The following is a 24,355-nucleotide window of genomic DNA, read 5'->3' on the forward strand; positions in this document are numbered from 1 at the left end:
CATTATTGAGTCCCTGCACTACTGAGACGATTCCCGTTTCGAGAGGTATAAATGTCCCTTGACATTTTTCACAGCTTAATCTCGAACTCGGCACAGAACGCCATCTTCCAATCCTCAAACATTTTGAGATAAGCATGACTGGTGTATCTAACTGATGCACTTACCATGTCGCCGATAGTTGGTAATTCCATCCACTTTTCAGGGTTTCCGGAGACCATTTCCAGGTTTCGTACCCATTGCTTAGACGAGACCAATCTTTCAACCACTCCCACCCAGTAGCCTAGGTCTTGTTTGCGCAATCCTCCATTCTGCAGCTCATGGAGATTGTCATAAAAGCTCTTCTTCACGCCAATCTCACTGTTGCATTCACTATGGTACAACCGCGTATATGCAACAGCGACCAGGCCACATAGTAAAGCCCATTCGTTTTTGATCCTGTTTCTGAACTCGTTGAAACTCAGAATAATATTCTGAATAGTGGCCAATGGGATATCCAGTCGCCGACAGAATGTTTCCAATTGCTTCAAAGTCATTGGCTTTTTGGTCGACTCGATCTGAACATCTATTAGAGCAGAGTTGCCTTTAAGGGCGATTCCAGTCTCTTCTGGTAATGGGTGCTTTCTGGGACGACCTCTTTTTTTTGGCGTGGAATCAGCCGGTGATTGACTATCGGCATCTTCAATGACTTTCCTCGGCCTTCCAACTCTTCTCGCCGGCGAGGCTCGAGGTGTGTGTATTTTGATGCCTGGCTCGGTGTACTCTTGATCACTGATTTCATCAGGGTCTTCCTCACTACCATAATCAAACTCCTCCTGGCTGTCAAATATGTCGTCCTCGTCAATGACATCCTCAGAGTTTTCTGCGTCAGCCAGATCCAAAAGCTTTTTCGTTACATCGTTCACATTATTTGCGCTCTTCAAAGATGTCTCATCTGCATCCTTCAATGATTGAACCACTTTAGGCTTTGTGGGTGTGCTTTCTGGAGTGGCCAATTGTGTATTAACGTTCCTCTTTTTAGATGAACGGGTGGAAGGTGTCAGGCTTGGCGTCATCCTTCTTTTTCTCGGTGTCGTAGGGTTGGAAGCCGGATCAATGATGAGTTGCAGAAACGAGTTCACTATATTGTTGACCTGCTTGGGTGGGATTGGAATTTTATCAGTAGTTGGATCCGGCAAATTCAATCTCTCCTTCAATTGGACAACTGCAGCATACACTGACAAGTGATACTTTGCAAACTCGTAGCCCCCCTGAAGAAACTTTGACTTCTGGGTCGAGGTCAAAGACAGCGTCGTCGCATAAGAAATCAGCTGTGGAGGGTATGGTTTATCCTGGGAAGGAATCACATCCTGGATAGCTTGTTGAATCAATCTCGAGGTCATATTCGATATTTTGTGATTGTAGAAAGAAAAAAAGATGTGATGAACTGTCAAAACTCAGGGATCACACCCCTTCTAGGGATTGATTTGTCGATCTGGAAAAACGCGACACGTTTGGCCCGAACAGGGTTATTTCCGCATTTAGTAAATTGCTGATTTAGCCTTTTCACGACTATTAGAGTGCCGCTCCCAGTTTTGAAGGGTGTTTGAAAAGGTCGTGGAATAACGATTAAAACCAAAGGTTTGGCCAACCAGATGTTAGTTGATTACAAGAATATCAGGTAAACACCCTCAAGCACAAGACAGCAATACAACGACCAAAATGTTGGCATTTAAGAACCTTCAACTGTCCAAGCAGTGCGCTATGCAGATGAGCCGCCAATTCTCTGCATCTGCTCTTATATCACAAAAACTCCCAACGCTCACGGAGGAGCAGTCTGGGTTGCCCAAGGAGATTGTGAGTGGAGCTCCACCCTCTCTCTCCTCTGACAGAGTCGTGAGAATCTGGAAGGAGTCCAAGTCGGCTACTCAGAGCGGCAAGCACAATACCAGAAACTGGAAGTTGGACTGGGAAGTGCTAGGGAAAGGAAACAGATGGGAGAATGACATGATGGGTTACCAGGGAAGTGCCGATTACATGCAGGGAACTATAATGGCATTTGACACCAAGGAAGGTGCCATAAGATTTGCCACTGGCCAAGGCTGGGACTACTATGTCCAGGAACCAAGACAGAGAAAGTTCAAGAAGAAGGACTACTCCATCAACTTCTTGCACTCCACTGGTCCTTTGAAACATATTAGGACCAAATAGACGGAGCAAACTTGTTGTTATCTTTTAATCATTTTCAGTCTTAGATTTATTCGAAATTTTCGTCAAAGAGGTTTCTCCTTACAAGTCTTACATAATTAGGCCCCAACCCCGGCACCGCCACACGTAGTGTATTTGTCCAATTCTTAGTACCCTGGTAAACAGAATCGCGAGCGTTCGTTTTAAACAAGAGCCTCACACAAAAGCATTCTTAGTGTTTGCCGAGTAAATAATTCAGTGGGATCAAAAAGACCTGGAGTTTTAGGTTCCTAAGTTCTCCGAGTGCTCAGGCTGAAATTTGATAGACGCATATTTGATCTGTTGAACGCTGTCCACTGTTCATCCTTGTGTCTATTTTGATAGATACCTGTTCTAGTTGTGTGTTGCATTTCGCGGATATTCAACAAAGGGAGTATCGAATCATTTTCTTATAGTCCACCGGAATGTCTTTTCGAAGGCCTGATCACAGTCATCAGCATAGCGACTCGTATAAGGGTTCTCATAACGGGTCGTATAACGGGTCGTATAACGGGTCGCACAACGGTTCACAAGGCGGTTCACGGGCACCTTATGGCAAATCTTCTCGAATCTACGAGGATGGAGATGGTTACAGAGGTCGAAGCTTTGAGTCTTCAAATTCTGGCAGTTATCGCTACGACGATGAAAAATACTACAACGATCACCAATCCCTGTCAGGACACCACAAGCCACGCTACGAGGAGAGGAACTCCAGACCAGCGTATCAAAACCAGAGTTCTCACGGGTCAGCTACGGATGAGCTTTCTTTGAAGGAGCCATCTCCAATTCCAGAAGCTACGCTTGTTCCTCAGAACCATCTCATCTCCGTAGTCTCGAAGACTGATAATAGCGAGCTGGTGCCGAAGAAGAACTATATGGTCATTTATGATCCGGAAATCAAGAAGGATCCCTCCAAGGGCAACAAACCGTTGTATAAGGTACCTAGTCTGTCCGCAAAACCTGCAGTTGATCCAAGAAAGGGAACTGTGTATCCTTTCTATGAAAAGAGAGGCAGAAAGTCTAATAAGCGCGTTTTCAAGTCGCTTATTCCACCAAAGTACCAGTTTGACAAGCACTCCATTGGACCCAAGCCGGCTAATGAGGTGGTCATATGGGGATTTCCAAGCTCTACGCCAGTCTCCCAACTAAAGAACATCTTCAAGGCTTTCGGGACTATCATCGAATTCAAGTCGATCAATGACCCGGTGACAGCTGTTCCGCTTGGCATCTGTGTGGTGTCATTTGACGGCGATGTTGACAAGGCTCATTCAGCAGCTAGAGAGGCTGTTCAGCAGACCAATAAAAAGCGCATAATCTCTGGTACCACGATACAGACGGGAATGAACGTTGAGAACAGGCTACTGAATGAGACCACAAGAAGGGCTGTGGAGAAGCTGAAATATAAGAAACGGAAAGAGGAGCAATCTCAGAAGGAAAAGGAAGCGAGGGATCTCCGCAGGAAGGAGCAACAGGAATCTGCTACCAGAGGGGTTACTCCAAAAGAAAGGAAGCTACCTTCAGTTGTGAATCAACCTCCTTTGTCGGCCCCCAAAGTGCCAGCCTTTCTGCGATCTGAAGTAGAAGAGATAGCAGCGTTAAGCGAGATTTTGTCCTCAAAGAATTCCTCTCGCGAGGTGCTTAGCTACGCAGAGACACTCCTGAATGCTCCAAAGCTTACCAGTCATGACCGCCACATTAGGGATAGCAGCAAGATTGTCTTTCCTCGTGACATAGAGAAGCATATCAAAGGGATGCCATGTATCCTGATTCCAGACAGATATGTGCCTACCCGTGATATTGCACCCTATGATATCAAGAGAACTCTTGACAGATATGAGTGGAGTAGAGTCTTGACCCATTATTCGGGTTTCTACGTGGCATTCAGTTCACTGAAGGAAGCAGCACGCTGTTTCCACAAGGAGGACGGTCGCAGACTATTCCAGTACAAGATGTATATGGAACTGTTAGTCCCTCCAGACTTCAATGAGACCACCTCTTCCACCATCAGAGGCTCAGTGCCATCCCAGGCCAGTGCTTTGATTACCAAAGAGTTGGAGTCTTATTTAACAAAAGACATCAGGGATAAGATTATTGCGACCGCAATTCTTGATTTCTTGGACCCTGTGAACTTTCCAGAATCGATTATGAAACTCAAAGAGGAGCAAGAGAAGAAAGAGCGCGATGAGTTGGCTTTGAAAAAGCTCAATCAACCTACTTCTGGCGATTTTGTACCAGATCTGCCAGGTGTCAGAAGAAACAGTCAGTCTCTAGCTCAGCTTCCAACATTCAGAAGAGCAAAAGCGCCTACATCCTCAACTGGTTTGACCGATACCGGAAAACACCTTGATAGGAAAGCCAGATTGAACCTGATGCCGATGGCACATGCTCTGAACTACGAAAGCTCTGAAGGCGAAGAGGAGGAGGATGAAGAGGAAGCAGAGAAGGAAAATCTTTCAGATAAGGTGGAGAATAAGAAAGCGATCAATATTGAAAAGACTAAGAAGAAACAGAAGCTTGACAAAAACGGTACTGCTGTTTCCACCTCATTCTCTTCTGATGATGAAGAATCTGTTGAGTTCAAATCAGAGGGAAAACGTGACTCTGCTTCGGAGCCCACATCTCCTGAACCTGAGCTGAAGGTGAAAACCGAGGGCACCGAAATGGAGGTTGATACTCCTTTCTTCGTTAATCAAGACTATGCCAAGCTGGACAAACGTTATCAACCAACGACGGGGCTTCCGATACCTGTTTTCGATGAGCCTTCCCAGCCTTCTCTAACAAACCTTCAGACTATACAAGGCATTGTGAAAGATGATGAAGACTTCTTGCTTCTGAAATCCATAGTGAGCGACTCTTCAGATGTGTCTACATTGGGCAATCTGCAGTACTGGGCTTGGAAGAAGCTTCACGTAAGCGATAGCATGCACCCATCATCTTTCGTTGGAGAAGTTGAAGAAGTAACCATACCGGAGCTTCAAAATAAGACTGGATCAGTCAGGACGGAAGGATATCAGAAAATCCTGGACAGTCAAAAAGTGAATTACTTGCCTCATAGGCGTAAGGTCCACAAACCATTAAATACCATTCAGACTGAGGAGGAAGATGTCCAGGCTAGCAATGCCGGCCACAGTTCGCGTGTCAATCGTGCAAATAACAGAAGATTTGCGGCCGATATCAGTGCTCAAAAGCAGATTCTCGGAAGCGAAACCGACATTCTTGACCTCAACCAATTGACCAAAAGAAAAAAGCCTGTTTCGTTTGCTAGGTCAGCCATCCATAACTGGGGTCTTTATGCTCTTGAACCAATTTCCGCTAAGGAGATGATCATAGAGTACGTTGGAGAAAGATTGAGGCAACAGGTTGCCGAGGTTAGGGAGAAGAAGTATCTCAAGTCTGGAATTGGTTCAAGTTATCTGTTCCGAGTTGACGAGAACACCGTTATTGATGCGACCAAGAAAGGTGGAATCGCAAGGTTCATCAACCATTGTTGTGTTCCCAGTTGCACTGCGAAGATTATCAAGGTGGAAGGTAAGAAAAGAATTGTGATATATGCTCTCAGAGACATCGGGACCAACGAAGAGCTTACTTACGATTACAAGTTTGAGAGAGAGACCAACGATGAGGAAAGGATTCCATGCTTGTGTGGGGCGCCCGGGTGTAAAGGGTATCTTAATTGATAATTGTATTATATGTATAATAAGAGAAGATGAAGAAGCAACACTGATGTTCAAAATCAAGGTCTCCGTACGAGTTTGATGTTTCAGTCTCCATGTCTGGCTGGAATGCAATTCGATATTTTATTTTTCCCCCACAGCCAGTCTGCAGGCGCGCGCGTCCGGGCCGACTCGCGATGAGCTTTCACTCAACCTTGCCCTAAGGATTTCTTTATAAGAGGCACACAGAAAAGCCTAGAAAATAGTTCGAAAACCGCTATTTTGATAGATGATAACCGGTAGGGAGGCAAGATGCTTGATTCGCCAATCGCGAGTGCGACTAATAACGGGAAGCGCTTTTCGGTGTGCGCGTTGCGCATTCAGTACGCGGTCTATCAGAATGCATGAACAGAGTCTGAATGAAAAATCAACCAAGACTGTCTTTCTACTAGAAGACCTTCCCAAAATCGATAGCGGTGCTCTTGGGGCACTGCCTCAAACTAATGGAAGGGAAGATTCCGAAAAAACAACCGAGAACGGTGTGGATGATGAAGAACTGGAGTTCACAACATTCTATCAGCAGATCAAGAATACCATCGATAAGTACAGTTCTCTCCAGGAGGAATATGTGGTGCTAATTCAGGTAGGGTCATTCTATGAGCTCTACTTTGAACAGGCAGAGAAATATGCCGGGGTATTGGGTATTTCATTAACAAAGAAGAAGCTGAAGAAACAGGATGTGGCTTTCGCGGGGTTCCCCGATTACCGATTGAACAAATACCTAAATTTGATTTTCAAGCTGGGGTTGAAGGCTGTTGTGTGTGATCAGGTTGCTGATAAAGTGACTAACAGAATAGAGAGACCGGTGACCAGACTGATAACTCCTGGTACTGTCATGGAGGACGAAGTCAGAGACTACCATTACAACAACTACCTGCTTACTATATCCTTTCCCGATGACCCATTCAAGGATTTGGCGAACATGAAAATTGGACTAGCCTGGGCTGATGTTGGACTGGGAAATTTTCATATACTAGAGACCAATTTGAACGATCTCATGCCCAATATCACCAGGATCAACCCTAGTGAAATCGTGATAGACAGGTCCATAGACACTGAAAAACTGGTCTCAGGTCGTTGGTATCCTGAACTTGGTGATATTAGGAATTATTATATCACTCGAAGAGCATTTCCAAGCTCGAGAAAGAAGCTTTCTTCGTTTCTAGATAGGTTCCAGGAAAGCCCCAGACTCATGACATCTCTAATAGAAACATGGTCCACCAAGGAAAAAGCTGCCTCTACAATGCTTCTGAATTATTTGGACGAATGCATTCCGAATTATAATGTGGGATTTAGCTTGCCTCAAAGATCGCTTCCTGAGTCATTGATGAGTATTGACTCACGGGCTGCTACAGACTTGGAGCTCACCAGCACCATCAGAGGCGGTTTTAAAACAGGAGCACTATCAACAGTTCTGGATCATACTTACACACCTCAAGGATCACGTTTGTTGAAGACCTGGCTGCTTTCACCGTCTACCGATGTCGCTGAGATCAGCAGAAGGCAGAAGTTTGTGAGGATCTTTCTGAAATATAGACTTATTACTGACGAGCTCAGAAGTCTTTTAAAGAACATGTCTGATGTTAATAGAATTCTGAGAAGAATTGCCAATAGCAGGGCCGAAGCGTCTGAGCTTTTGGATCTATCACGAACTGTGTTTCTGATCCAAGAGATGAAACTTTTGGTGGAAACATCCCCAGCCGAATTCAAACGTTTGATCAAATCTTGTCTGAAAATAGATGAAGAAATTGCAATACTTGCAAGAACCATTTCTGAACAATTAGAGCCAAGTTCTGAAAGTTTGCCGGTTCTTCCAAAGATTGACTTTGGGAACCAAAATCGTGCATGGTCTGTGAAACCTTCGTCTTCGGCTAAACTGATGAAATTGAAGGAGGAGTTCAATGAACATATCGAGAAACAAAGCTCATTAGAAGAAGAAGTTCGTGAGAGTCTTTTGAAGCACGGATTCACCGGCTCTCTCAAATTTTCCAGAGACCTTCGAACCGGTGAGTTCGTGATCGATGTCAGGTCTAGCAGTAAGTCATTGACAACCGTTCTCGAGAGTTCGGGAATCTCTTATAAGGATAAGAATAAGTCTGGTGCCAAAATCATAAGCAACGAATGGAAACGACTGGGACATGCCATGATTTATCTTTCGCAGGCCATATTCGAGGAAGAGGACAGACTTATAGAAGAGTTGAAAAATTCGGTCCTGGGCTTGTCTCACAAATTCAGAAAACTTTCTCCCAATATAGAGTTTCTTGATTTGATGATGTCATTTGCAGAACTTTCAAGAGACAAAAATTTGGTGTGTCCAGAGGTGAACGAGGAAACAGAGCTGGTCATTCACGAAGGTCGTCATGTGGTAGTGGAGGAGGGTCTGAAGGATTCCTTAGTGGTTTCTGAAAATTTCACTTCCAACTCGTGTGAATTAGATTCAAAAGGAGCAAGTGCTTGGGTTATTACCGGACCAAATATGGGAGGAAAAAGTACGTTTTTGAGACAGAACGCCATCATAGTTATCATGGCTCAGATGGGTTGCTATGTCCCGGCTGCTTCTGCTAATATTGGAGTAATCGACAAGATTTTCACTCGAGTGGGCTCTTCTGACAACATTTATCGTCACCAAAGTACGTTCATGGTGGAAATGAACGAAACTGCAGTGATATTAAGAGATGCTACTCCGAGGTCTCTTGCAATTGTTGATGAGCTTGGTAGAGGAACTTCCACGAGAGAAGGAATTGCTGTTGCATTTGCCTCGCTTTCTTATTTGGTGAAGAATAGCTCATGCAAAGTTCTTTTTGCTACACACTATGGTCCTGAGATTGCAGAGTTGATCAGTGAGGATGAGGAACTGGCTAAGAAAGTGAAATTCTACATGTCTTCTGCGACTTCTGTTAGGAGAAGCTCTACTGTGCTCCCCATTGACGAGAAATTGATATTTGACCACACTCTTCGAGAAGGAATCAGCGATCATTCTCATGCCTTGGATATAGCCGAGATTTCCGGGTTTCCTGGTGAGGCCATCAAGCTTGCTGAAAAGGCTCTGTTGCGTCTAAACGAGAGTGAGAGTTAGGCGAATAGACAGCGACTTTTATTATATATAAACATTAATTAGGTCCCGGTCCCCTCTGATTGCCATTAAATGGATAATACTGTTGTTGATGGGGGTAGCTGTACTGGTTGGAGTCTGGTGAATGGAATTGAGCACCAGGTTGGCCAGGCTGACCTTGTGGACCTTGCTGACCAGGTGCACCAGGTTGAGGCTGTGATCCTTGGAACTGAGGCTGAGAATAACTCTGACCATAATTATTCTGGCCATATTGAGGAACACCCAACTGGGGGTTGAAACCTGGATATACCTGATTTTGATTTTGATTCTGCATTGGCATTGGTGCTCCCTGCTGTGACGAGAACTGGGTACTCAATTGAGCTAAAACGTTCAACTGTTGTGGGTTCAATTGACTTATTTGGTTCATCAACGATGCCTGCTGAACGGGATTCACGTTTTGCACATTTGGGTAGATTTTCTGTGAGTTATAAGGTGGAAAACTCTCCATGTTACCCAGCAGGTTGCCCTGCATGTTGCCCTGCATGTTGTTGAAAGGAGGCAGCGGTTGGTTTTGAGGAAGTCGTTGAAACATTAGCATTTGTTGATGGACCTGCTGGTTGTTTATGGGTTCTGTTCTTGCTTGGGGCAGACTAGATCCAGGATTTGGAAGCGAAACGTATTGAGAGCGGTATGGATCAGATGGCAGATTGTGGGAAGCAGGTCTTTCACCCATGGCTTTTGTCTTTGGCTTCTTGCTCTTATTTTTCTTCTTCTTTTGCTGTTTCGAAGCTTGCTCTTTCTCGTCGTCTGAAAACTCTTGTTCGTCCTCGGGAAGTTCCTCGTCATGACAATTGCTAGCGTCTGTACCCTTTATACCTTTGATGCTGTCAGTCAGAATGAACTCCGAATTTGGAATAACATAAAACACCTTGGAGCCTTTTCTCTCTTTATATTTCAATGCATCTGCATCCGAGTTGAACTTCACTCTATACAAAGGCGATTGCAATCTTCCAAATACTTCGAACACCATACCCAGTGGAGACCGATCTTCCAGGCACAGAATGGAGTTCTCTTTCAAAACACGGAACTCACCCGACCCGTTAGCCTTGATTATCACATTTTGTTCAACAACAGCAGAAATATTGCCCACATATTCAAGTGGAGTAGTAGAGTCGATTTTGAAGTCTTCAGGCAAGGTGGGTGCAGCCTCATCCACAACCTCGTTCTTGGATATGATAGGGCCATCGTTGACCTCATCTCCGGCGTCCTCCAATTCTTCACCAGAGTCACCAGCACCCTGCATGTCATCATCATCATCTATTTCTTCCTCTGAAGATTCATCAGAAGAGGATGTATCGCTATCACTATCACTGTCATCTGACTTCTCAGAGTCTGAACTGAGCTCTCCAACCTCAAATTCGTCAGAGGAGTAATGGGTTATTTCTGTTTTCTGTTCCTCATCTTCGTTATTCTGATGTTGAGATTTCTCCTCGAGATTTTCAGAAATAATCGCGAATCGGGCTTTGGCAGACTCTGTGATCTCCTGTGTTTCAATGATATCGCTTTCTATCTGCGTACCAGAGGCCGCTTCACTCAATGAAGTTATCGGCTCTACAGACTCCACCGCGGGAATTTCGGAGGTGATACCTTCGGAGCCTGCCACTGCAATTCCAGCATTATCGGAACTTTCAGTCTTATTTTGTTCCGAAGACTGCATTTTATCCGGTTGTGTCAGTTCTTTATAAGTTAAGCTTACTGTATGTGTGAAAAAAAAAATATGTTTATGGTAGTGTGATGACGACACGAACGCCGCATGAAAAGGAAATTTCGCAGATTCTACAATTATAGGCTAAGTATTGGCAAGATGTCTAATTTACATGTATATAATTGAACTGATGGATCGGGGAAGAGGAACAACCAATGCAGTTTTTTTGCTTTTTCATTTTGACAATCTGCTGATTAAAGATTCAGCTGTCGTCAGTTCTGGGAAATCCATACTGGTTCTTCCTTCGAAGGAAGTTGCATTCTGGTCTCTTCTGTACTGATCTAACGACGCACGTCTGGATACGTCCAAAGATCTTCTGGTGGCTTCCAGAGACTGCCTCTGGTGGCGAATGGAATTGCGCAAACTAGAAAGACGGTCTTCCCCCTCAGCGCCCTCACGGATGACGGCAGAAGGAGGGGATCTCAAAGTCAAGGAAGGACTATGAATGTGATCACCTCTGTTGAAGTCCATTGGAATCTCTTCAGTGTTCACAGTATCAGAAGATGGGAATCCCACTCTATCCGAGTAGGGTGACCTGGTGGAGTTATGCTTTCCGAATAACCTCTTCACAAATGATGGTCTCGTTCCTCCTGTCCCGTTCAAAGAGTCACGCCAAGCGACTCCAGCGTTCAATGGAGACGAAGGGCCAGAAACAGGTGCCTCCAGCGTATGCTCCTTCGTGTAGGCCGAAACCTTGACACGGTTCGGATCTGTTGGATCATAGTTAAATGGATATTGACTGAAATCTCCGCGGCTGACACACTCACGAATGATATCCACATCCTTGGGCTTGTAAATCTTCTGGTAAAAATCAAAAGAGAATCTTGGAATAATACAGATGAGGATACCGATGAATAAACAGGCCCAGAATGCCGTCGCACCGTAAAGTCTGGCACCGGTCTTGTAGAAGTCACCCGAGTAGGTTGATGAAGACCACACACCTGTCCACGCAAAGACAACCAAAATCGAAAGAGCAACAATCAAAGAGGACAGCCAATCCCATCTGTATTGGTGGAAAAGAACATATAGGTTGCACGAAACAATTGCAATTGTAGCAACAATACAACCCATCCAGTATCTGTGGTCCAAGGTAAGACCACTCGACGAGATGATACCGTTCTTATAGTAAAGAAAGTATGGGAAGAAGAAGGAGATCAGGGATTGATAGAAACCATCAATCATGTACCACCAGAACTTTTGCAAATTCCACTCAGATCTAAGGATACCGGTGCGGTAGAGCTGAGGAACCAGCAACGAAACGTAGTCGGGAACATCCTGGTCAAAGATACCCATAAAGATGATGGGCAACGATGTAAATGCCAGATTATAGAACATGAGGTAGGTGTACTCGAAGAGGTAGGAACCATCAAAATTGGAGTAAATACCAAACCAGAAAAGCGCAAGGGTGAAGATCACGTTCTTGTAGAAGAAAGAAGGAATCATCTCTGATAGTCTCTTGTAAGACCATCTTCCATGTACCAAAATCAATCTGGCTAAGAATCTGAATTGTCCAATACCATAATCTGAGGACATCACAGCCTGTCTACCCTCTTCACCTGCAATACCAACACCAACGTCAGCAGCCTGGATCATGGCAACATCGTTAGATCCATCACCAATGGCTAAAGTCATCACGTCCAAGGTGTCTTTCACCAATTTGACAACTGCAGCCTTTTGAGCTGGAGAGACACGGCAACACAGAACAGCTTTACACTGCTTACAAAGTAAGAGGAAGTTCTGTTCACACGAGGGACTCAAAGCCAACTTCAGAGCATCACCATCAATAACCAGGCCAATATTTGCGGTTGGTGGTTCGTGATCCTTCTTAGCATGATCAAGTTCTTGTTGAGAACCAGTCAAGCCAAACTTGTCAATCATGTACTTCGAGATCAGAGACTCCACAATTTTCTTTTTGTCACCTCCAAGCTGTCTCATCTTCTCCTCGCCTAGAACAGTCTCGATATCTTCGCCTTCGGTCTTCACAACCAAAAGATCCATTTCCGTGTCCAGAAGGTTACAGGAGAAACCAATGTTGATGGCGGTTTCAACCTTATCACCAGTCAATACCCATAGCTTGATACCCGCTTTGGCCAGTAATGCAATAGTATCTGGGACACCCTCTTGCAAACGATCCTCGATGGCAGTGCCTCCAAGCAGGGTCAATTCACGCTCAATTGAATCAGCGACTTCTTCCATTTTGCCTTCACGATCCACCAGCGAGGCTGCTGCAGCCTCGTGGGCCTTCTGCCAGCGTTGGTACTCACTCCAAGTTAGTTCTCTCTGAGCAATACACAGGGTTCTCAAACCTTCGGTTGCGTATTGTTCGAGATGAACAGCGGTTTTGTCGGTCAATGCCTCATCGTTATCTTCGGACAAACGTGAATAGATAATGGAGTCGGCACCCTTACAGATCAGCAAGGCAGATGGCTCGCCACCAGGTGTGGACGGAGGAATCTTAATGATTGCACTCATTCTCTTTCTGGTAGAATTGAACTCGAGAATGTTCAAAACTTGGTATTCTCTTTCGACACCTTGAACATCTATAATGACTCCCTTCTTCGTTCTACCAATAAAAGAAAACCCAGTGTCTCTTGCTGTGGCCACCAGGGCGGCCTCATCTGGGGATTGTGCTTTCAACTCGAGCCTGCCTGGTTGCTTCTCAGATTTTTCAGTGATAACTGAATGGCATAATGCTAGAGCCAGCATGAAATGCTCAGCAGCTTTCTTCTGAGCATCTCCCTTGGCTCCGCCTAAGTCCTGGACAAACTCTTTAGAGATGAAGGTCAATTCGTCGATGTACAATTGGTCGTTTTTGGCGATAGACTTGAGCTGATCAAACATCTCAATCTTGTCCTTCGCGATCTCCTTGAGTTCCCTGGAGGACTCTTCTTCAACGTCGATTCCCTGTCTTTTCCTGATACCGGCATAGGCTTCAGTATATGCTCTACCGTAAGAAACTCCATTGATGGTACATTTTTTGAATTCCATCACGTTCTGAGTCAAAGTTCCTGTTTTGTCACTGAAAATGTACTCGATTTGACCCAGGTCATCCGAGATATTCCATGACTTCGGCGTGCACGGATAGTCCAGCTTTGCAAAGTACATCAACACATCAGAGTATATAAAGAAAGCCTGAGCCGTCTTGATGATCTCAATAGAAATGTACAGCGAAATTGGAACCAACGACTGGTACAGAATAACAGCCACGAAAAAACTCACTATACCATTAGCTGCTGGAGACCCTGCAATCGTACCAAACTCGTAGTACTGCCGAGAATTGTGTTTTGACTGGTAGTATATACCATTGACCAATCCGGCGGCCAAACAGAGGGCAAACAGCAAGACGAAGTTAAGGAATACAACGACGTTCAACTCTCTCGTCATCCGAGAACGTTTTGTTGGAGTGACTCCGGCATTGAGCATGATCTTGGTCTCAGCTCCAGTGAACAGAACGATACCAATAGCCCACTTTGTGTTTCTCAAGGTGACACCACGCAAAAGCAGGTTGTTAATGGTGACGGGCTCATTGCTCATGTTTTCTGGATCTGCATGGCCATTCACGTAGTATTTCAGATTTCCTTGGTAAGAATACATGTTGGCATGGGGGCCCTCACTCTCCACGTAGAACTTGGCCTTTGCCAGATCAGAGGCATGCTTCACGTAGGTGCTTGAACACTTGAGGGCCTGTCTGACCTTCAAATTAGTCTCACCATCGAGGTTCTTGGTCTCAACGTAGCATCCACCATCCGCATCAGAGGTGGCCAAAATCAAGATATCTGCAGGCACTTCCTCGTTGTTTTGAACTTTCACCATGTCACCAACCTTGATATTCTTCCAGTAATCCTTATGGAAAGAGACACCAACAGACTTGGCACTGGCCTTTCCAATGAAAGGTTTGACTCTAGTGTCATGGCGGTCCTCTTCTTCGAAAGGGTTATCAACGGCAGTGGTGCTGGAACCAGAACCACCACTTCCCAAATTATTCATGTCCTGGAGTTGGAAAGAAGTTCTTCCGGCATCATCAAAACTATCCAGGGAATTTCTGCGAGAAGATAACTCAATTCCTCTCCCAAGCTTCTCTTCGCGTCTCTTGGCTCTACCCTCTTTGGTAGAAACTCCTTTCACCAAGTGGATGAATTTGAACAGTAGCCTCGAATTTGCCTTTTTAAATTTTCTCCACGCGGAAACGTTGTCGGAAAGCGTGTTTGGGTTGTAGATCCCCTCCAGAGTGTGGGTTCCCTGGTTGTTAACCTCCATATCCAGAACGGTACGTCTGGAGTCTTCAAGTGCATCTTTGAAAGCCGTCAGAATGACAATCACAATCAATGGAACGGCAGCCATACCTGGAGAAGCAACTCCGAAAATCGAAAACGCACCCAGAATGATCAGCACTAAGAAATACACATTGGCAACGTTCTTGAACTGAAGCATCAGATTCTTGGGCACAAACGACAGAGGAGTATACTTGGTCGTTCTCACCTTGTTTCTAGCGTACACGGAGACAGGTTCACCCTTCTCATTCAGCATCTCCTGGGGAAGTGGCAAATTCCAGTACACCGTCCTGAATTTCTCGCGGGCACTTTTTGCTTCCTCGTCCTCACTGTCAGATTCTGGATCGTTATTGGTGCTGAATTGGCGAAAGTTGCGGCCGATCGAATTTGATCTCCACTTGAAAGTCTTGTGCCTGCCAAGTGGTTTTCCCTTTTTGTTCCTCTGAGTACCCCATCTGTGACGTTTCATCACCGTGTGGTTTCTCTGAAGATCCACATCTTCGCTCTCACCCAGATCACCCAGATTTATCGAGTCGTCTCTCTCAAAAGTGGCCGCCTCCATCATGGCCGGAGTCTTGCTAAGGCTGTCCTCGGACAACCTCACGGAATTGTCATCGTCACCCGGTTGGTACGAGGAACCGCTAAACTGTATCTTCGGGGTGTTGAAGGCAACAGAAGGGCTCTGGCGGCCGTTGCCGACATTGTTCCCTTGTCTTTTCAATATGCTCGGCTTCCTTTGCCGAGAAACTGTTTCAGAGCTATCGTTAAAGTTCACCTCATTAAATTCCGCATCGTCCAGAAACGGAGAAGTCAAGTGTTGTTGGTTAGACATTTTTGCATTTCCCAACCTCACGGGGCGTTTTCAGATGCGTGGTGGTGATGTTCGCAAAAAAGCCTCGAAGGGAAAAATTGGGCGGTCCTATAAAAGCAAGCGGAGCCGGTGTGAAACGTCGGCTTTAACTCAATCGATTGGAGACTTGCAACGGAAACACACGATTGGTCGAATGTGTCCGGAAAAGTCACAAAAGCCAGTATAGAACACGAAACTTGCGAGTTTATGTGATAGGAAGAATGTATTTGTAAGAGGAGGATGTGATCCCCTGGGATCGTCTAAGGTCCTCGCACTTTCCCGGCACACTTCTTCGTAAAGGCACGTCTGAGCCGATCCCTTCTGATTATGTAATGGATTGTTCCCCTGATGTGCGGGAATAGTTTGAGCTGTGCACACTCTAACAACTCAGTAGAGTTTGGGTCTTTATTGTTGTAGAAGCCAACAAGCTTTCAGTTGCGGGTATCGATCTGTTTTAGGCGCTTTTTTCACAAAACCAAATTGCATTCAAAGGCATCGCAAATAATTCTGCAAAATTCTCATTATCTTTTTCGTCATCGAAGCTCATATAGATGCGTTGATGCTCTTACACTAGCAACTCCACATTTAACACTCACAGTCTGCCTCTCTTGATGTCTACACAGCGACAAGGCAACGAATTGCTCATAGGACCTGACATAAGCATTCCAAGGACCTCTTTTACAGCATTCCGGCTTACATATTGTAATCCGAAGGAGATTTACGAGAGCTCGCGGGTTGTATCTATTGGCCCGATTCCACATCTATGGCTTGGAAGCTCAGAGCCATGTTTCTTGAAGAAGTTTTCGGAGAAGTTCCACATAGTCACCAAGGCGAAGCAGATGGTAGGCTTGGTTGACAACATGATTGGTGGTTCCGAGAGTGTGGTTGATGGGGTCGGTAACTTTTATGCTACGGAAGACCTTGAACCTGGAGCGAGATCTCCTGCCAAACGAGGATCACGGATAAGAAGGACGAGGTCTGAGCAGACACCAATTGCTTTGGACTTTTTCTTGAGCCACGACTCAGCAAGTGATGATTCAGATGAAGAGGATGATGATCTGCGACGTACTCGCAGTCTAGATTCGGGAATGGTTGGCTCCGTGTTTAGTGCAGAACGACACATGAAGCAACGATTATGGAATGCTAAAAGTGATGCTCTTCTTCTTCTGGATCACACAGATGCAGATTTGCAAGTTTCCAATAAAGATGTTGACTCTTTGAGAGACTCCCCGAGAGATTCCTTGGAAGACTCCTTGAGGGACTCTTCTTCCGAGTCGTTTGTCACTGCCAATGAGTACAACCTGGAGTCTACCCCAGACGACCAAGACTCTGAAGATTCCGTTAATGACGAAGTATCTGAACACGAGAGCAATAATGATAATGCTAATGATAATGAAACAATCCAAGAGGCTTCGGTGAGAACCTTCAACGGAACTATCTTAACTTCCGGTTCAACTGAAGCAGCCATTGAGAAGCCTGAGGTGGTCGCCGCTGTGCCGCCTCCTCCAGGCCTGCAACAACATAATGGAATATTATCCCGGACTTCCTCGGTAGCTGATGGTGCACGCCCAATTGTCAACGCTGTCTCTTTCAGCAGTCCAGTTCCACTGGTTCGTCCGAAGACTGGTCTGTTGAAAAGGCGAAAATCTGCCAAAGTTCTACACGATGTTCTCCCAGAGCCAGAGTTTATTACCGATGCCCATGTAAAGATCAGTACTCTGAAAGTCCCTCATTTCAAGCTACAAAAACAGCTGCGCAAACGGGCCGTGTGGGCCCGGGCCAGATTTCTGATGGATATAAACCGCGTTGAAAGAACCTTGAAGCTGGACAGGTTCTTCTCCAGCTTTGTGAAGGGTGAAGTCATCAAGGTTGAGAAGATGCTTGTAATGGTGCTAGGTGATGATAACATTAGAGAGTCCACAACGGGAGATCGAATCCTTGAACGCTGGAAAGAGTATGTGGTAGTTGCTCGTTCTAGAAACGATTATGAAGAGCCTCTGCTCGTCCAGTTCTTCAAGGATAGAGACATATCCATCGTTGGAGATGTTGAGCAGACAATCACAGACCTAGATTTCAAAGTGAACATCTCGTCCACCACTGTGAGACCTTACAGTGCATTGGACAAAAATCTCTGTGTCACCATCAAGAAAGGAGATCAGAAAGTGCGATATATCTTACAATGCCAGGCCCAGTCATCTTCGTTGAAGTGGCTTCATCTTTTTCAGATGGTGCTAGGTCAATCAAGCAAGGGTCAGGTCACCAAGATATTTCTTCCCCATCTTCACCTGAGCCTTGGAATCAGGCTTCCTAAAGATGCACTCTCAATAAAATTTGCAGAGACAGCTAACTCGCATACACTTGAGTTGTCCTACAATCCCATTGGATACAAAGTATCGAAACTTCCGATCTATGACTACATCATAGACGTGATCATGGCAGCACTCAAAACGATGAACCCGGACAAGGTATTTTCACAGAGACAAACCCAAAGGCTGTTGGAGCTAACATCAAACCATTCCTCTCTAGCATTTGCTTGGAGGCATTATGACAGGCTGGAATGGGTATTTGGTGAGAATCTGAAGTATCTTTCTGGGCAAATTCTTGAGCAAACACATGATCTGGAGCTGAGACAAATGGTGCACTATTCTAGACACGTTCTTACCACTGATGGCCTCCTGATACACGAGCCTCCCCCTGTGGAAGGATTTTTGGCTCTACTTACCAATAGAGGTGGGAGTATGATATCAGCATTGGGAAGAAATGTATACAGGCTGGTCTATTGCTTTACAAACGACAATCTCTTGATGTTCACGAGATTCTCCAATGCCGTTCCATATTTTGAGCGCCCGGATATCATGTCACCAACTGGTGAGGTGCTGGATGCAGCAGCTCTACAAAAAGCTCGACAGTCACGGCCTCTAGTCTCTGATGTGTCGATGTACCCTTTAGACTCGGATGATCATGTCACATGGCTGAACCCAGAAATGTCCAAGGAAGACTTTGAGAGGAACGATCGCAGAGCTTTGTTAGAAATGGAAAGAAGAGCTGCCCAGGTTGTTCGTGCCAGTGGAATGGTTGATTTATGTGATGTTTTGGAAATCAAAGCCTTAGACTCCTCGCAGCTGAAGCACATAGTCAACCTGGCAGGTTCACTTGCTTGGACCGGTGCTCCTGCTTACGCAAACGATGATTCTTTCAAAGACTCCAGTTTTGAGGTGATTAGAAGAGACGGTACAAGACTAGTTTTCCAGGCCTTTTCCTCCGAAGTTAGGCAAGAATGGATGGACCGACTGCGCAGTATCTCGGAATATTGGACGAACCGCAAGCGTGAGGATATGATTGATCTGGTTAGGGTTCGTGAGAGGAACATGGATAACCTCAACGTTGATGAGTATACCGAGTCTACTATCGCCGAGTCAACGTCGAAGTGGGAGAACTCAATGGGATCTGCTGATCCCCATGTCTATCCTATTACATCTCATGCTATGACTAGAACAGTGGTACGGTGTGGCATTTTATATCAGAAGCCGAAACGCCATTCTGCTTTCCGGAAGTACTATGTGGTTCTGTGTCCTGGTTTCTTGCTTCTTTATCGAATGTTCAGGAGAAGTGCAAGAGATAGCACTATCAAGCCAACCACTTATTACCGCCGGTACATGTCGATTCCCCTAAAGGATTGTTACATATACTCGGGGGAGTCCACTGCTTTAGATCTGCTGAAGAGGAATACGACTTTTGACCATCTACATCCCGGGCATCACTCTTTGCCCCGTGTTTATCCCGACGGCTGGAAATCTTCGGAGGAAGAGCCGTCTCGTTGCTTTACTATATGGTTTGGTTCGAAACGAGTACTGGTACAAAATTCGAAGGACAATGACGGCAATCCAGGGATTATAAGAGCTGTTAATCGGTTGGGTGTCACTGGTCGCTCTGCCGTGTTCATGGCTAGATCAAGGCAAGAGCGAGATATCTGGGCTACTAACATTTTTGTTGAGATTGAGAGGTTTTCCGCACCTTCTCATAGTGAGATTAACCTACGATAGGAGATTAACACCGTTCTCTGAAATTGTGATCTTGAGAACTCGAGATTCCTTGGTTCGTGAAAAACAATTTCCACAATTATCGCTATATGAAGCCAGAACAACGCTGTTCCTATTTTTCTATCTTTTTCTCATTAATGCTTCTCGCTGCTTCAAAGGGTTTCATTCAATGCATCCTCGACATCCTTCACCAAGTCGCTCCATCTCTGTTTACCCTCAAACTTCCCATGGGCCTCCACACTCCTTGATTGGCCTCTCATACTATTCAGTCCCTCGGTAGGACTGACTATGTCCTGACTTGACTCACCTTCAGTTGCGCTCTCGTCGTCCTCATCAGACGAAGACTCGAAGTCCGATTCATCAAACTCAAGCCCAAGACACTGACAGATGTACTCCATGACATCGTCCCATCTGGTCACGTTCATCACACTGTGTCTATTGTTCAGGAGTTTCATATCTGGTGTCGTAGTCACCTCCACAAACACGTTCTTCTGTGTCGGAAATGCTTTCAAGTCGCGCAATGGTGTGGTGGATACTGCCACGGTTGTTACCTTCTCAAGTTTCGAATGGCGCGATGAAATGTAATTGGAATAAACGTCTTTGAGCAGGGCTTGGCTCTCTTTGTTTCCATCCTGAAGAAAAGTGTGAAACTTTTTGATCAAAGAGGTGATGTCTTCAAACCCAGCGTCATCTTTCGAACCACTGCCTACAACCTCATGGACTGCCACTGGTGAATCTAGACTGGGCACATCATCGTATGTGAATATACACACAACCTCTATTCTGATCAACGTCATGGACATAATGATGTTTTTTATCACAGTTAACGATTCCTGCGTCGGCGTGAGCTGGTTGATAATCAGCAGGATGGTAGCAGGTTTCTCGAGGTTCATGCTCAGTATGGAGTTCGTTCCAGTTGCAGAAACAGGTGGCTGTTTGATCGTTGATAGAGAAGCCCTCGAGGAACGAGGAGGGGCTCCATGCAGATCTGTCTCTGGTTCAATAGAGCCTGATAACATGTTTGACGGGAACATCAAATTCAGGTCGCTGAGAGCTGCTCCCCATTTCTCCACGATGGGAGAAACGGTTCCGCTCAGGAAAATGGCACCTTTGTCCAGAGTGCCCAGTTTGATCACCGAAGGCGAAGGTGTGGAAATAAATATACACTGCTTTCCCGTGGATGTCTGAGGAATGTCAAGTGATGAATTGCTCATACCAGAAACCAGTCTAACAGTATAGTAAGATTTGCAACTGATGTCCAGTATGAGGAGTTGGTACGAGAACAGATAGCAATAGCTCATCGACCAATTGATCTCATCTTTGGAAACAAGCATTTTGTCGGCCAGTCTCAACAGTCCGAAGGAGTCCAGTATTGTGTCAGATAATTTGAGCGATTCGATAGCGAGCAACGAGCTAAGAAAGAGCGACCGTCTCAGAGCCAGGTCTATCTCGTCATCCTGTGTTAACCTCAACGTGGAAGAAGCAGACGACTCACTGACGGAAGATATAATGGAGCTGATTGCAGAAACAGAAGAGCCCCGTGATGTTCTTTTCTTATGAGATGGGATGAATCCAGCATCGAGTTCAACCGGTGGAGCAAGTGCTTTCGATAGTCCGTTTCGAGTGACCCTGAGCGAAGAGTTTCGACTGTGACTAGCAGCCACCGGACTTCGATAACTGTTTCGATAAAGAACCTGTTGTTGGTGTTGTCTGGGAAGAGTCGATCCCAAAGCACTAACCGTGGCAGATGGTCGTGTTGCGCTCTTGACAGGCGATCCTGCTAGTCTACTCTCTGGCACTTCTGGTTGGTCATCCTTTCTGGTGATGCTCATCAGTCTTGCCGTGAGCAGCAGATCAATATCTCTGGGATCCAAAGGAGTAGCTTTTCTGTTGCATTTGGTACAATCCGGAAAAACCGCACTCAGGCTGCCGATCAGAGACCCGTCTGCAGAACTCGAGTCCGCATCCTCCATCAAAACTATAAGGCACTTCTCGTGTGCAAATTCACCACATTTCAGCTCTATGGCTCTTTCAATTCTTGTTTCCTCGTCGAAACCAACTGTATCCAGCGTATTAGTAAGCAACTCGTTACAGTAGAGACACTCGCGTGAAACAGGCACCTTTCTTGCCCGCCGCACAGGTGGGGTTGGTGAGCTTTCAGTTATCTGGGTCAGTTGTGGGATGCTTGGGCTATTCCGTGAATTGAGAGTTTCTGTAGAAGATCCCAGCCGACCGTAGGACCTTTCTCCTAGTGATGGTGATCCTGAAGGAGATCTGTGAGAGCTTTGCGACGATAGAGTAGGGGCCTGTCTGTTACCACCCGAGTTTGGAGAACTGAAAAGTTTCGAGGCCAGATTCCGTATGTTCCTGCTATTGGCCTCTGGCGACTTGTTGGCTTTGTTTCTGGGTAGGGCCAGCGCAGTGTTTCTGAGCAAGTAAATAGTCTCGTCGTCAAGAAGACCATTTGGTGAAAGTCCAGAACTTTTCAAACTCCTACTAGGAGAAGATCCTGCAGAAGTCCTCTTGGGCGTGGTGTTCGGCGAAACCCACGATCGAGGCGGCTGCCTTGGTGGAGTCTGGGTGTTCATGATGATACCGCAAGATCGCTCTATCAGTGAAGATCTCAGCAGATCTACCCTAAGACGGAGGGATATCGCAGTTAGCGCAGCCCTTAACTCCTTTTGTTCCGCCATTGTGATCTTCCTGCAAGATATGTTTCAGATTTGTCGTGCACAGCCCAACATTTCAGGGGTAACCAGCCAAATTTGTCATTGATGGTATAAATGGCAACTCGTGCAACAAATCATTCTACCCCTACATTCTGTCTAGATGAAAGAATCAATCCTTCTATTCTTTGAGAAAACAGTGTATATATGTACGTTTCCAAATCGTCGAGTCATGCGCGTTTCTTAACGGTTGGCAAATCCACCCTTCTCAAAAGACCAGGAGTCATCGGAAAGTCTTCCTCTCAAGGTTGCTGGCTCGGAACCAGGAACGTAAACGTCCTCGAACAGAATGTCCATTCTGGCCTCTGGTGGAGGAGAGTTCTCAGCCTCCTTGACCTGCTCATCGACGTACTTTCTGGCAGCCTTGTCGTAGGTCTTGATCTCTTCCTCGGTAGCAATACCGAGCTCCAAAAGGTGCAACTTGAGACCGGCAATAGGATCATTTCTGGATCTCATGTTTTGAACTTCCTCTCTGGTACGGTAAGTGGTACCTGGGTCGGACATCGAGTGACCACCGTATCTGTAGGTCTCGTACTCCAAGACCAATGGTCCGTTACCGGAGACACACCAGTCCTTGGCGAACTTGGAGGCCTGGTAACAAGCCAGGATGTCCATACCGTTAACCTTTAAACCAGGAATATATTGACCTCTCTTGTAGTACTCGGTCATGGCCGAGGATCTTGACGCGGAGGTTCCCATACCGTACTTGTTGTTCTCACAGGCAAAGATACATGGCAAGTTCCAGAGCTTGGCCATGTTGTAGGCCTCAAAGACTTGACCCTGGTTAGAGGCTCCGTCTCCGTACAACGCGAAGGTACAGTTAGGCTCCTTGTTGTACTGGTGGGCAAAAGCCAAACCAGCTCCCAATGGAACCTGGGCACCAACAATTCCGTTACCACCGTAGAATCCGGTGGTGAACATGTGCATGGAACCACCCTTACCATAAGAGACACCACATCTTCTGCCCATCAACTCACCGAGAACCTCCTTGACGGGAGAGCCTCTCATGTAGGTGAAGCCGTGACATCTGTACGAGGTAATCACAGAGTCCTTCTTGTTGATGGCATACTCGATACCAACGGCAATGGCCTCTTGTCCAACAGACAAGTGACAGAAACCTCTGATCTTCTTGGCCTTGTAAAGGGCGTCGGCAGCCATCTCCATACGTCTGATGATAATCATGTCCTTGTACATTTGCAGCAAGGTGGACTTCTCGGTCTCGAAAGACAGTTCTGGCAAATCGAGCTCATAGCCTTCAAAGGAGTCAGCTGGAAGGTCGATTCTGACAATCTAATAAGGAATTGGGTTAGTTGTCTTGTTCAAACTGGGACTGCTCAGGAAGCAGGGGACCAACAATCCGCAACTCAATTGGTACAATTACTTACATCAGAAGCCTCTGAGGCCAATCCTCTGGTAAATGCCGGTCTGGCCAAAACAGGGCGAGCCAAGTATCTCAACATTTTGGATGTATTGTTAAAACAATTCAAAACAGATGTAGTGTAGAGAAAGCGAAGAAGAAAATGGACGGGCAGTTTCTGCTATTTCGAAGCGGGTCTGGGTGGGCCGGGTCTCTCATCTCCATAGTGGGCGTGCGGAATCTAATTGCATTGATCTCCCGAGGTCGTGTGTGTGACTAATAGTCGTGCCTATGCTCAAACAGTTCGGGGTCGTGCACAGTTCGAGTGTTCTGATATTTCAAAATAAAAAATGAGTTAGCAGTCTAACTACAACACCTC

General features: G+C 45.8%; 9 protein-coding genes across 9 annotated transcripts; 4 read left to right on the top strand and 5 right to left on the bottom strand.

Annotated features, from left to right (window-relative positions):
- Window positions 1-68: 68 nt before the first annotated feature.
- Window positions 69-1,379, bottom strand: KUCA_T00005678001 (uncharacterized protein; the record flags this gene model as incomplete). Its single annotated transcript, XM_022601274.1, has 1 exon — window positions 69-1,379. The coding sequence occupies one exon, from the start codon at window positions 1,377-1,379 to the stop codon at window positions 69-71; it is 1,311 nt and encodes a 436-aa protein (XP_022461668.1).
- A 319-nt stretch (window positions 1,380-1,698) lies between these two features.
- KUCA_T00005679001 (uncharacterized protein) lies at window positions 1,699-2,187 on the top strand (the record flags this gene model as incomplete). Its single annotated transcript, XM_022601285.1, has 1 exon — window positions 1,699-2,187. One exon carries the CDS (start codon window positions 1,699-1,701, stop codon window positions 2,185-2,187), a length of 489 nt encoding a protein of 162 aa, XP_022461669.1.
- A 440-nt stretch (window positions 2,188-2,627) lies between these two features.
- KUCA_T00005680001 (uncharacterized protein) lies at window positions 2,628-5,879 on the top strand (the record flags this gene model as incomplete). Its single annotated transcript, XM_022601296.1, has 1 exon — window positions 2,628-5,879. The coding sequence occupies one exon, from the start codon at window positions 2,628-2,630 to the stop codon at window positions 5,877-5,879; it is 3,252 nt and encodes a 1,083-aa protein (XP_022461670.1).
- Window positions 5,880-6,144: 265 nt separating this feature from the next.
- On the top strand, window positions 6,145-8,991 carry KUCA_T00005681001 (uncharacterized protein; the record flags this gene model as incomplete). The annotated part of the gene is made up of 1 exon (XM_022601307.1): window positions 6,145-8,991. The coding sequence occupies one exon, from the start codon at window positions 6,145-6,147 to the stop codon at window positions 8,989-8,991; it is 2,847 nt and encodes a 948-aa protein (XP_022461671.1).
- Window positions 8,992-9,025: 34 nt separating this feature from the next.
- Window positions 9,026-10,684, bottom strand: KUCA_T00005682001 (uncharacterized protein; the record flags this gene model as incomplete). Its single annotated transcript, XM_022601318.1, has 1 exon — window positions 9,026-10,684. The coding sequence occupies one exon, from the start codon at window positions 10,682-10,684 to the stop codon at window positions 9,026-9,028; it is 1,659 nt and encodes a 552-aa protein (XP_022461672.1).
- Window positions 10,685-10,906: 222 nt separating this feature from the next.
- Window positions 10,907-15,835, bottom strand: KUCA_T00005683001 (uncharacterized protein; the record flags this gene model as incomplete). Its single annotated transcript, XM_022601329.1, has 1 exon — window positions 10,907-15,835. One exon carries the CDS (start codon window positions 15,833-15,835, stop codon window positions 10,907-10,909), a length of 4,929 nt encoding a protein of 1,642 aa, XP_022461673.1.
- Window positions 15,836-16,464: 629 nt separating this feature from the next.
- On the top strand, window positions 16,465-19,896 carry KUCA_T00005684001 (uncharacterized protein; the record flags this gene model as incomplete). The annotated part of the gene is made up of 1 exon (XM_022601340.1): window positions 16,465-19,896. One exon carries the CDS (start codon window positions 16,465-16,467, stop codon window positions 19,894-19,896), a length of 3,432 nt encoding a protein of 1,143 aa, XP_022461674.1.
- A 149-nt stretch (window positions 19,897-20,045) lies between these two features.
- Window positions 20,046-22,586, bottom strand: KUCA_T00005685001 (uncharacterized protein; the record flags this gene model as incomplete). Its single annotated transcript, XM_022601352.1, has 1 exon — window positions 20,046-22,586. The coding sequence occupies one exon, from the start codon at window positions 22,584-22,586 to the stop codon at window positions 20,046-20,048; it is 2,541 nt and encodes an 846-aa protein (XP_022461675.1).
- A 216-nt stretch (window positions 22,587-22,802) lies between these two features.
- KUCA_T00005686001 (uncharacterized protein) lies at window positions 22,803-24,079 on the bottom strand (the record flags this gene model as incomplete). Its single annotated transcript, XM_022601363.1, has 2 exons — window positions 22,803-23,909; window positions 24,005-24,079. 2 exons carry the CDS (start codon window positions 24,077-24,079, stop codon window positions 22,803-22,805), a joined length of 1,182 nt encoding a protein of 393 aa, XP_022461676.1.
- Between the last annotated feature and the right edge of the window lie 276 nt (window positions 24,080-24,355).

Source organism: Kuraishia capsulata, genomic scaffold (assembly GCF_000576695.1).
Source record: "Kuraishia capsulata CBS 1993 genomic scaffold, Kuraishia_capsulata_scaffold_7, whole genome shotgun sequence".
Lineage (NCBI taxonomy): Eukaryota > Fungi > Ascomycota > Pichiomycetes > Pichiales > Pichiaceae > Kuraishia > Kuraishia capsulata.